Here is an 11,604-nt window from a genome sequence, read left to right on the forward strand (position 1 = left end):
CCACCCCTACGAGTAGGGTCGCTCTGAGACTGACGGGGCGGGACAGTGCGGACAGGTCCCTCAAGGGGCCTCGTGGATTCCCGCCTCCAGCCTCCTCCCCCAGCTCTACCCTCTCGACCGCGGCGGCCGTGGCCGGCGAGTGTCATCCTGGCTCCCCCAGGGCGCAGGAGGCCCGGTCCCATGGGGCAGGGTCCCTCCCAGAACCGTGCGAGTTAGGTGACTGGCCTGGAGCGGGACGCGGGAGGGTCGGGGCGGCGCGGACCCGGCTGCGCGGGGCGTGGGTCGGCGGAGATCCAGCCCGGGCGGAGCCGGCGATTCGGCAGCCGCGCGGCAGCTTAGAGGCCGAAGCGCTCATAGCTATGGTCCGGGGGTCCCGGAGAGCTCGGGGGTCTCCAGTGCTCCTGTTGCTGCTGCTCCTGTGGCCGGCGCTAGGTGTTGGGTTACTCCAAGGTGAGGACGCGGCGGGTGCAGGCGAGGTGGGGTAAGCAGGGGCTGCAGGGTCGGCTCCGGCTCCACTCAGAGCCTGGGCAGAGCATGTAGGGTCTGATAGCAGTGCCAGGAGGTCAGGGCGTGGGGTTTGAGTGGGTCTCCGTGGGACTTACCCAGGGACTCTCAACTGTTCTTGGGATGGCTTTGGGGCTGGACTTGCTCACACTCTGCCTGGCTGCCACTGCGCCACAGCCATGACCTCTTCCCCTCTTAGCTACCCAGCCGGCTCTGGGCCTGGATTCTCGCTCTCACCGCCTCCTCACGCCCAACCGCCCGCAGGAAGGGTTCCTGCACTGCCACCCCTTAGGGTCCAGCTGGGGCACTCTCCTGAAAGCCCCCATGCCCACTGCCTCGCCCCTCCCCAGGTCCCTGGTCTGCCCTCAGTTCAGCAAAACTGGCTGTGGTCTCACAGCTCATCTTGGTCTCCTCCTCCCAGGGCCTTGGGGAGGAGTGTGTATACTGTTTATATTGTTGCCTTGTTTGGTTAGATAGAGAAGGACTTCTCCAAACAGAAGGTGCCTGTTTAGTGGTGCTCTGGGATGACTGCAGCTGTCTCTCCTTGTAAGCTCTCCAAGCCCTCCAGTCAGATGGTCTGGTAGCACCGACCTCTGCAAGTAGGAGGGAGGATTAGTGAGTCCTGCACATCAAGTGCCTGGCCAGGGAACAGTGAAGGAAACCAGGCAGGAGGCACAAAGGCCTGGGTGGGGCAGCCTGAGTCTGGGGGGTCCACAGCCTTGTGCTGCAAACCCAATAGGTACTAGGTCCTGCTCTGTTTGGCCCAATGGGGAGGGATGACAGTCCTCAGGCCTTGGGGAAGATCCCTAAGCATTCCATAGTTCATTCCCCTCAGAGCCCAAGCTTGGGGTCATGGAGAGTGATGGGCCTCCTGGGATAGAGGGGTCTTCTGTGCTGCCTCGGTTTCCACTCCCACCCACCCAGTCACCAGAGCCTCAGCTCTGCCTCCCTCTCCCTCATCAGGAGGCCAGTGGAGAACACCCACCCACACCAGCAGGGGTCTACCCTTCCTACTCCCCACCCTTAGAGGCCTGGAACCTGCAAGGCCTGGCCCTTCATTCCCAGTAAGTCCTCTCTGGGCTGAAAGAACACCCCTCCTCCCCCACAGACCCAGTCAGACCCCTCCCCACGCTGGCCCCTTCAGCCTCCTTTCCCAGGGGTGACCTGATGGCAAGTCACTCATCCAGTGAAGAAGGGCTTTGGGAGAAAGGAGGCTCCTGGAGCTGCTACCATCTCGGGCCTTTGACACCAGGTGTGTGGGTCTGGAAGAGGAGAAGAAAGGAACTGGGGTGGCCCAGAAGCATAGGTGGTGATCAGCCCCGCAGGGCTGGAGCCAGGGTGGGTGGGTTGGTGGCTATCTGTTCTGAGAGCCATGCTTGCTCTGGGACTAAGAACCCTTGCTGGGCAGGGCTGCAGAGTTGCTGGGGCCACTGGAGGCTGGAGCATTCCCAGGGAGCATTCCAGGCACCCTCTGAGTAATACTTGGCTCTGGGATTCCTCCTAGAGCCCCCTTAGGCACACCCAGCCTAGAACACTGAGGTTCTGTCCCCCAGTCTCACCTTGAAGACATGAGGGGACTTCTTGGCCAGGGTCTGGAAACACTGCCATAAGGAAGAAGTCCCCAGGGGAGCTCTGGGCGAAGTAGACTTCCCAAAGCAACATCTGGCTGCTGTTTTTCTCAGCCAGCGGGGGAGACACAGTCATCTCTTCACAGATCTCTCATCCTAAAGGCATTTGCTGCCCAGCCTAAAAATACCAGAGGCTGCCTCCCTCTTCCCTTCCCCTTTGCACTAGGGGCCTTGGCCTCTTCCTTGTGAACTCTGACCCCAAGCATGCCCCCCTCCCAAAGGTCAGGCAGCTCCTATGTCCCTAGCTGAGCTGTCCCTTCCCAAGCTTGTCTGTCTTCTGCCACCTCCTAGGTGGGTCCTCAGTTCTAAAGATGCTCATGGGTGCCCACCCTTCTCGAGGCTGAACTCACGAGCACTTAAGATGAAACCTGTTCATCAAGTTCTCCAGTTCCTCTTTGCTGTCCCCCACTCCCCATGTCTCTCAGACCCCATTCACCCTGTGCTCTGTCCTCATCCCAGGAAACAGCTCTGGAAAGTCAGTTACCCTTCATTGGGTCCTGGATGGACAACCCAGGCGCACAGTCACCATAGAGGAGCTGGTAAGTGCCATATCACCCTGACCTCTGCAGGTGCCCTTCCCCAAATTATAGCGTGGTAGTTTTTGCTAGGTCTCCAGAATCACCATGTCACAACTCCTTTAGACCCTTCGGGGTCACCAGCCAAGGGGTATTGGGGTTGGACATCTAGGTCATGTGAGTCTGCACACATTTTAAGCCCACCTCCCCCCCTTTCCCTTCCTCTCTGGATTATCTGGGCTACCCCTACCCTCACCAGACAGAGGAGTCCACGGTTCGTGGGGTCTGAAGCTTTTTAGGACCCTCTCTAAGAAAGCACCAAAATATCTTCCTTTTGCAAAGTTTACCAGAACATGTGACCCTGTGGACACATTGCTGTCCCTCATTGAGAAGCCTGAAACTTCAGCCTCACAGGTTCATGCAGAATCCACTTCTAGCCATGGAGGCAGTAGTCACTGTCCAGGTGCCCCCCAGATGTAAGCCCACCCTATTTTGCTTCTCCAGGACATTCTGCCCTGGTCTCTTCCTAACTCCTGCCATCATACACTTCCAGAATAGCCGCACCCCATCTGTTCATGCTACAACACCATGCTGCAAACTAAGAAGCCATTGGCTTCAATATGTCCATTTCCGACAGGCAAACTAAAATCCAGAGAGATTGGGGAAATTGCTCATGGACATAGCTTTGCAGCCAGGAGCCTGAAACCTGCTAAGGTCGGAAAGAGCCCTCTCTCGGTTCTGAATTTCCAGACAAGAGAGGACAGCCCCACTGTCTAAAACCAGTAAGGGGGAAAGGCAAGAGAGCAGTCATGAGGCTGGGAAGCTCCCAGAGGCCCAGTAGCTGCCAACCTAGGGCCCTCACTGGGGACCCCTGGACCCTCAAGGACCCCATTCAACTGGCAGAGCACAGCACTGGCCTGTGAACTTTGAGATTGTTTCTTCCACATCCCCAGCAGAGGGAAGGCTGGGCACACACTGGGGTTACACTGACTATGGGCTCACTCCTCATCTGCCCTGAGCCATGACCACAAAGGCCATCTCAAAGGGTCCCTCCGTCCCCACTGTGGGCCCCTTCACCCAGGAAGACACGGACAGGACATAAAGTAGAGGCAGTGTCCCCTCCAATGGGCAGGAAACACTCACACTTGAAGATGGGATGGGGTATATATTGAAGGGCAAAGACACTGGAAGGGCAAGAAGTGAAGACAGCAGGGGCTGCAGGACAGGGACCTCACGTGTAGCCTTCCATCTGGGCCACCACCTTTGTCTCAGTGCAGACCTTTCTCCAGTAAGCAAGTGGCATTCCACCCACATGAGCTCATTCCTGGGGATTAGTGGGGCCTGTGGCTGAGAACCAAAGGGCTGTCAGCTCCCCACATGTGGAGAAAGAGCCTCCCCAAGACTCTGAGCCCCTTGGCCAGGGTCCCAACTCAGTGTATTTTGGGATACAAGGGGAGAGCTTGGGGTGGGTAAACATTCTGGAGACACAGCCCTCCAGGAAGTTTCTGGGTCATCTCCAACTCTGGGCCCCCAGCCAGGCTGAGTAGACAAGGAAGGGTTGGGGTGTCCACAGCCCCTGACAAGCAGACTAAGGGAGGTGGCATCTTATTGGCCAGGGATGGAGTTCATATTTACTTCAGAAGCAGATGGTCGGTGTGGGGACTTGGTGGGGGGCTTGCTGGAGGCTGAGGAAAACTTTGGGAGGGGGCACTTTGCCCAAACCAGAGGTGAAGGGATAAGGTGTGCATTCTCTAGGGCAGTAGTTTTCTCAACCTTCCTAATGCCTTAATACAGTTCCTCATGTTGTGGTGACCCCCAACCATAAAATTATTTCATTGCTACTTCATAACTGTAATTGTGCTACTGTTATGAATCGTAATGTAAATATCTGATATGCAGGATGGTCTTAGGTGACCCCTGGGAAAGGGTCATTTGATCCTCAAAGGGGTCGTGACCCACAGGTTGAGAACTGTTGCTCTAAGGAACAAGGGGCAGAAACAAGCTACAGAAGCCAGAGGCTAGGAGGAGGCCCAAGCCATGGCCACCCAATGCCTTCACAGTGTCCTCAGGAAGCCATTGCTTCCCTGCCTTGCAGGCTCCTTCTGGACCTGAAAGAAGAGGGCAGGCCAGGGTAGGGCCCACTCATCCTGAACAGAGCAGATCACCTCTCTGGGGCCTCAGTCTCTGGGGAGGATGTCGCATGCACCTGGCAGGCTCTGCTTAGGCAGTTTCAAGTGCCTACGCAAACATTCCAAATTTGGGAATGCCTTTGTCTGCATGCTTGCCCCCCAACACTCCTCCATATCCTCCATGACACATGAAGCGGGGGAGGGGTTGCTGTTCACTCCAGCCCACATTCTCCCCATGAACTTCCTTGCCAGCTCTCGGGCAGGGAGAAGGCCTGGAAGCCCACCGTCTCAGCCCTGCATTTCTTCCTGCACAGGTCTCAAACCCAGACTCAGGACTGGTGGCCTTGGAGGCTGAAGGCCAGGAGCTCCTACTTGAGCTGGAGAAGAACCAGTGAGTACCAGTTTGGGAGCCAAGAACAGACCTCCCTGGAGCTGGGGCACAGGGACTGAAGTGGACCCATGAAGGAAGCTGAGAGGGAGAGGGCCCCAGAAGGGGTGCAGATGACAGGGAGACTTGCGCAGGGTTGCCGCTGGCTCCCTGGAGGCTGAAGTAGACAGTTGAGGTTGAGTCAGCCCTGCTGCGCAGGACACATCCCTAGTCCCAGCCCCAGGCGCAGCCTGTCAGCTCCCTGCTGGAGGTGAGCGAACACCACCTAGTGGGCGTTTGCAGCATATGCTGAGTCAAAAGAATCCCAGACGGGATTCCAAAGATGGGATAACATTCCAGGCTGATGGAATGGTAGGGACAAAGGTTCACTGGCTACAATGGGGGTGACAACTTGTCTAACTTGCCTGGGAGGTCTCCATCCCCAGGGAAGGAAGAAAGGGGAAATGAACTGGGAGAGGCCCAGTAGGGCCAGATCACAGGAGGCCATTTTGGTGCTGAGTTCCTGACTGGTGGGGAGCCAAAGATTATGAGCTGGTTAATGAGCAGGCAGAGCCCTAGGCCAGGTCAGGTGGGTATCTAAGATGGAGCCATTCAGACCATATTATCAATAAGTGCCACCTATTGAGTGCTTGTTTAATCTTAGGCACTGTTCTAAGCACTGTATATATGTATTTTATTCTCCCCTATGGAGTCAGATGGATCAGGAACAAACTCTAGTTCCATCCTGACCAACCCTTTAAATGGGTTGATTACATCTCCTACCTCCTAAGGTGGTATGTGTGTGCAGTGGGGGTGCACAGCTGGAGCAGGTGGGAAATGACAGAGAGGTGGAGAAGCAGGCATCCCAGGTCTGTGGGGTGGTCTGGAGATAAAGAGGCCATGATGAGGCTGGGGTCAATCATTTTCTTTAAAGAAGAGAGATTGACTTATGGTTGATCTATCCTGGTGGGAAGATTCTTGGTGAGATGGAGCCAGAAGATGGGATCATTACTCAAATGGGGTCTGGAGAAGGTGGGGAATGGGGATCCCTGCTCAACTGGGCAAGGCAGGAGCAGATGTGCACATGTGGGGATTCTGTTTTCTCTGAAAGCAGTGGGTGAACATCACTGAAGGACAGGTAGGAGGCATGTGGGGTCTAGAGGCCTAAGGAGATTTAAAGGATCTAAGGTGGGAGAGGCCAGAGGGTTGACCAGCTGCCTAAAAAGAGTAGGTCATAGACAGGGGTACTTTGCAGGCTTACCATACCTCCTTGGCTCCAAGTCCCACTCTATCAGCGTTGCCCCCTGAATTCCCCCTCCTGATCTGTAGATCCAACTGCCTGCTACAGGGACCACAAACCCTTCCCTTGGTCCTGTTCCTTCCTGGTGCCTTCCATACTTCCCCCTCCATCCACATCTACACATCCGCACGGCTCCTTCCTGACCTTCACCTATCTGCCTTCAGCTCAAAGTGTTCCTGAACTGAGCAAGGCAACCACTGCTGTCCCTTCCCTAGGACACACCTGGGGAGCCTCTCTCAGAGAGCTGCTCAATTAGCACTGGGTGTCGGGGAGGCTGAAAGGCATCCTGGAGGAGGCAGGGCTGCTTAGGTGATTCCTGTAATACTCCCTTCCAGTAGGCTGCTGGCCCCAGGATACACAGAAACCCACTATGGCCCAGATGGGCAGCCAGTGGTGTTGGTCCCCAGCCACACGGTGAGATAACTTCCATGGGCTCTGAGGACAGGGTGAGGGGTGCTGGGGGATGTGCCCCCTCCAGACCTACCACATCCCTCCCTTCTGTCCCTAAGGAGAGGTTGGGCCAGCTCCTGCTGCTTCTGCTTCAGCACTGGCTAAGACCTGGGGCTGGGTCTCTTTCTCTCCAGGATCACTGCCACTACTGTGGGAATGTGAGGGGCTTCCCTAGCTCCTGGGTAGTTCTCAGTACCTGCTCTGGGATGAGGTGAGGAGTTCTAGGGGAGGGGGTTGATCTGGAGATGGGAAGGAGTTCCTTCACATGCCTCTGCACCCCTCTCCATCCTAGTGGCCTTATAGTGCTCAGCAGCAATGCCAGCTACTATCTGCACCCCCGGGTACCTGTGGACTCCAAGGACTTCTCAACCCACATGATATTCCTGACGGAACAGCTACTCACCTGGAAAGGGGGCTGTGGCCATAGGGACCCTGGGGACAAAGGAGGCATGGCCAGCCTTCCTCGTGCTCTGCAGAGCAGGGTCAGGGGTGTGCAAGGGGTGGGATTGGGAAGGCAGTATCCACAGCCCTCTACATCAGAAGAGACAAATTCCCAGGCCCCAAGCTAGGGTCTCCTGTCCTGGTAATTTTATTTGAGGCTGAAGAAACAAAATTTTAAAACTGTTCTTTCTGAGAATTGGGGTTGGTGGTCAGGGCTCAGCCCAGCAGCCTGCCACTCAGGGTCCCCTTTGCCCCTCCACAGGGCAGGCGAGAACCCCGCAGGAGCCAGAGGTACCTGGAGCTGTACCTAGTAGCTGACCATACCCTGGTGAGGGGAGACCCAAGGCGGGTAGAAGGTCCAGGATGGGCCAGCTCAGCCCCTCACACGCCGTGTTTCTGTCCTCCCAGTTCTTGACCCAGCACCAGGACCTGAACCGCACCAAACATCGTCTCCTGGAGGTCGCCAGCTATGTCGACCAGGTTGGGGTGGCGAGGATAGCGCAGTAATGGGGTGGCCTGGCAGCAGTGGGCAGCTCCTGAGGGTGTGGAGAGGGCTAGGGTAGAGGAGGAGACCCCACAGAGGAGAACTCGCACGGTGGGGCGCCTGGCCCCGGTGTCAGCCCCTACTGCCCTCAGATTCTCAGGACTCTGGACATTCAGGTGGTACTGAGTGGCCTGGAAGTGTGGACCGAGCGGGATCTTTGTAGCATCACACCTGACGCGAACGCCACACTCTGGGCCTTCCTACAGTGGCGCCGGGGGTTGTGGGCGCGGCGGCCACACGACTCGGCGCAGCTGCTCACGTGGGTGCCCCTGACCCTCACTCGGGCCTGGGCCGGGAGGCCTCAATTCCTGGCCCTGCCCAGTCACTCCGTGCTCCGTCCTCAGGGGCTGCGCCTTCGGGGGCGCCACCGTGGGCCTTGCGCCGGTCGAGGGTATGTGCCGCGCGGAGAGCTCTGGAGGTGTGAGCACGGTGAGCCCCGCCGCCCAGGTAGAGGGAGGGAGGGAGGGAGGGAGAGGGCTCGCCGCCCGCAGTGACCGCCCCCTACGCCCACCCAGGACCACTCGGAGCTCGCCATTGGCGCTGCAGCTACCGTGGCCCACGAGATAGGCCACAGCCTCGGCCTTAGCCACGACCCCGACGGCTGCTGCGTGGAGGCCAAGGCCGAGCAGGGCGGCTGCGTGATGGCGGCGGCCACTGGGTACGCTCGGGGGTGACGGGCACCGGCCACTGGACCTGGGGGCCACTTTGCCTGCGTTTCTTTGCTTATCCTTAAGTTTTCTTTTCTGTAAAATGTAAAAGTACCAGCTCTTAGGGTTGTTCGTGAGGCTTAGAGAAAACGCATGTTGAGTGGATTCTCAAGAATATGAAGACTACTTTCAGAACAACCGATCAAAGTTACTCCTACCCCCGAGGAGTAACTCAGGTCCGCTTTGGGTCCTGACTTGCCTACCTTTGGCGTCCCACCCTCCCGCCTCGGGCTTGCTGTGTGGCTTTTCGCAGACACTTCCAGTTTCTAGAGGATTCGAGCCTCGCATCGCTCAGGCAGTGTCAGCGCATCTGGCGGTTGTGTGGCCAAGCCCAGGGGTGGGCATGGCGGGGGTGGTTCCCACACCCCCGACGTCCTCCCCGCGCCCGTAGGCACCCGTTCCCACGCGTGTTCAGCGCCTGCAGCCGCCGCCAGCTGCGCGCCTTCTTCCGCAAGGGGGGTGGCGCGTGCCTCTCCGACGCTCCGGAGCCCGGGGTGCTGGCGCCGCCGGCGCGCTGCGGGAACGGCTTCGTGGAGGCGGGCGAGGAGTGCGACTGCGCCCCGGGCCAGGTCAGGTCCGCTTGTTGGGCCCCAGGGTCCCAAGGATGATTCCCGCTCCCCGTCCTCCCAGAGGTTTGGGGCGCCACGCCCTCACCTGGTGTCCCACCACCTTTCTGGCCACAGGATTGCCAGGACCTCTGCTGCTTCACTCACAATTGCTCCCTGCGCGTGGGGGCCCAGTGCGCCCACGGAGACTGCTGCGCGCACTGCCTGGTGAGGGCAAGGAAGTCTTTCCGGCGAGGGTTGCAGGGCTAATTGAAGACCTCCGGTCCCCCTGCTGGGTGCTAGCTCTGTTCTGTGCTGGGGTCCGCTTGGTTCTCCAGCCCAGGCCCCTCACTTGTTAACTGCGCTCTGGGCGTGAATCTCTCACTGTCCTTGGTCTCTTTGTCCTCCCCGCCCCGCACCGGGTTACCTATTTAGCTGAAGCCAGCGGGCGAGCTGTGCCGCCAGGCTGCGGGCGAATGTGACCTTCCTGAGTTCTGCACGGGCTCCTCCCCCACCTGTCCCCCGGACCTTTATCTACTGGATGGCTCGCCCTGTGCCAAGGGCCGCGGCTACTGCTGGGATGGAGCGTGTCCCACGCTTGAGCAGCAGTGCCAGCAGCTCTGGGGGCCTGGTGAGACGTTGGGAGAGCCCTTGAACCTTGCCCTTATCCTCCGGTCTGCCCAGTTTTCTGCTATGGGGAAAACGGGCAGGGAGAACTGAGGCCCAAGGAGAGTGGCCCCTGACTGCTGCCCCTAGCTGGGTCCCTGCTCTCAGGCTCCCGTCCAGCCCCAGAGGCCTGTTTCCAGATGGTGAACTCCGTGGGAGACGCTCATGGGAGCTGTGGCCAGGACAGCGAGGGCAACTTCTTGCCTTGTGCACAGAGGTGAGGAGTGGAGTGGAGGGAGCAGAGGCTGGGAGTGGGGGCAAGGGGACACAGCAGGCTGTGACTCACCCTTCCCCCCCCCAGGGATGCTCAGTGTGGGAAGCTGCAGTGCCAGGGTGGGGAGCTGAGCCCTCTTGCACCGCACACGGTGCCGGTGGATTCCACCATTCACCTAGATGGCAGTGAGGTGACCTGCCAGGGAGTCTTTGCTCTTCCCGGTGCCCAGCTGGACCTGCTTAACTTGGGCCTGGTAGAGCCAGGTACCCAGTGTGGACCTAGCATGGTGAGCCCTGCCCACCCACGCCCTCCTTGCCACTTGAGTTTCATAGGCCAGAATGCCCTCTCACTACCCAGTGTGCCCCTGTCCACAGGTGTGCCAGGACAGGCGGTGCCAGAACACTACCTCGCAGGAGCTGCAGCACTGCCTGGCTGCCTGCCACAACCATGGGGTGAGTAGCCCAAGGGATCAGGGTGACCTTGGGGTCCCTGATCCCACATGACCCTCCTTCCCTTCTCTTCTGCTCCATAGGTTTGTAATAGCAATCATAACTGCCACTGTGCTCCAGGTTGGGCTCCACCCTTCTGTGACAAGCCAGGCTTTGGTGGCAGTGTGGACAGCAGCCCTACGCAATCTGAAAGTGCGCCAATGGAGGCTGGGCAGGCAGGGGCCAGAGGGGTGCCCCTGCCCAGAACTCAGACCACTCTATCCTCTGCAGGCCATGACACTTTTCTGCTGGCCATGCTCCTTAGTTCCCTGCTGCCTCTGCTCCTTGGGGTCGGCCTGGCCTGGTGCTACTACCGGCTCCCAGGAGTCCATCTCTGGCGATGCCCCTGGGGCTGGAGGAGGCACCCCACATGCACTGGGTAGGCTCTGAGTCCATGCCTGTGGTTCCTCTCCTCAGAGGCCCTCAGGGAGCTAGGGAGGGGTCCTCAGCCTTGCCCCCAGGTATAGAGAGAGAGGGCTCAGTGGCCTCCCAGTGAGGCTGAGGGTATGGATCCCTCCTCACCACCAGCACCCCAGGGTATAGTCCTCTGCCTTTCCCCGGTATAGTCACTCTTGTCCTCATCTGCTTCTCTTACCAAGTGGCTGCATCATTTTGACTTTGCGCTGTTTTCGCACCAGTTTAGAATGCAGTCCATGTTCCCCTGTGCCCTGGAGGCCTCTCCTGCTTCTGTTTTCATGCCTCTGCCCAAATCACCTTTGTCAGTCTTTGTCACTCCCTTCAAGTTCCCAAATGCCAGGCCAGCACATCTTTTCACTCCATACCTCTGGTCAGCTGTGGTGCCAGCTGCCCTTGGGCCAGGGGCCTCCCCCTAACCTAGTTTTGTGACCTGGAAGGAGGGTCACATGATACTGAGCATGGTTGTCATAGAACTGACCCTGCACTGGGGCCCTACTCAGGGCAGGCACTACAGGGCCATTTCTTTTCTTTTCTTTTCTTTCTTTTTTTTTTTTGCAGTTTTTGGCTGGGGCTGGGTTTGAACCCACCACCTCCAGTATATGGGGCTGGTGCCCTACCCCTTTGAGCCACAGGCACCACCCTACAGGGCCATTTCTGACACAGCCCAGCTTTGGGGTGCTCTAGGCAAG

General features: G+C 58.4%; 1 protein-coding gene across 1 annotated transcript; it reads left to right on the plus strand.

Annotated features, from left to right (window-relative positions):
- Nucleotides 1-359: 359 nt before the first annotated feature.
- On the plus strand, nt 360-10,881 carry ADAM33 (ADAM metallopeptidase domain 33). The gene is made up of 19 exons (XM_012804070.1): nt 360-450; nt 2,592-2,671; nt 5,091-5,167; nt 6,779-6,857; nt 7,028-7,104; nt 7,186-7,375; nt 7,597-7,662; nt 7,743-7,814; nt 7,971-8,137; nt 8,223-8,307; nt 8,394-8,536; nt 8,977-9,154; nt 9,269-9,358; nt 9,566-9,761; nt 9,905-10,013; nt 10,098-10,296; nt 10,385-10,462; nt 10,543-10,651; nt 10,730-10,881. The coding sequence occupies exons 1-19, from the start codon at nt 360-362 to the stop codon at nt 10,879-10,881; spliced, it is 2,238 nt and encodes a 745-aa protein (XP_012659524.1).
- Nucleotides 10,882-11,604: the final 723 nt, after the last annotated feature.

The sequence above is a fragment of the Otolemur garnettii genome, unplaced genomic scaffold (genome assembly GCF_000181295.1).
Source record: "Otolemur garnettii isolate 467f Iridium unplaced genomic scaffold, OtoGar3 scaffold00025, whole genome shotgun sequence".
NCBI lineage: Eukaryota > Metazoa > Chordata > Mammalia > Primates > Galagidae > Otolemur > Otolemur garnettii.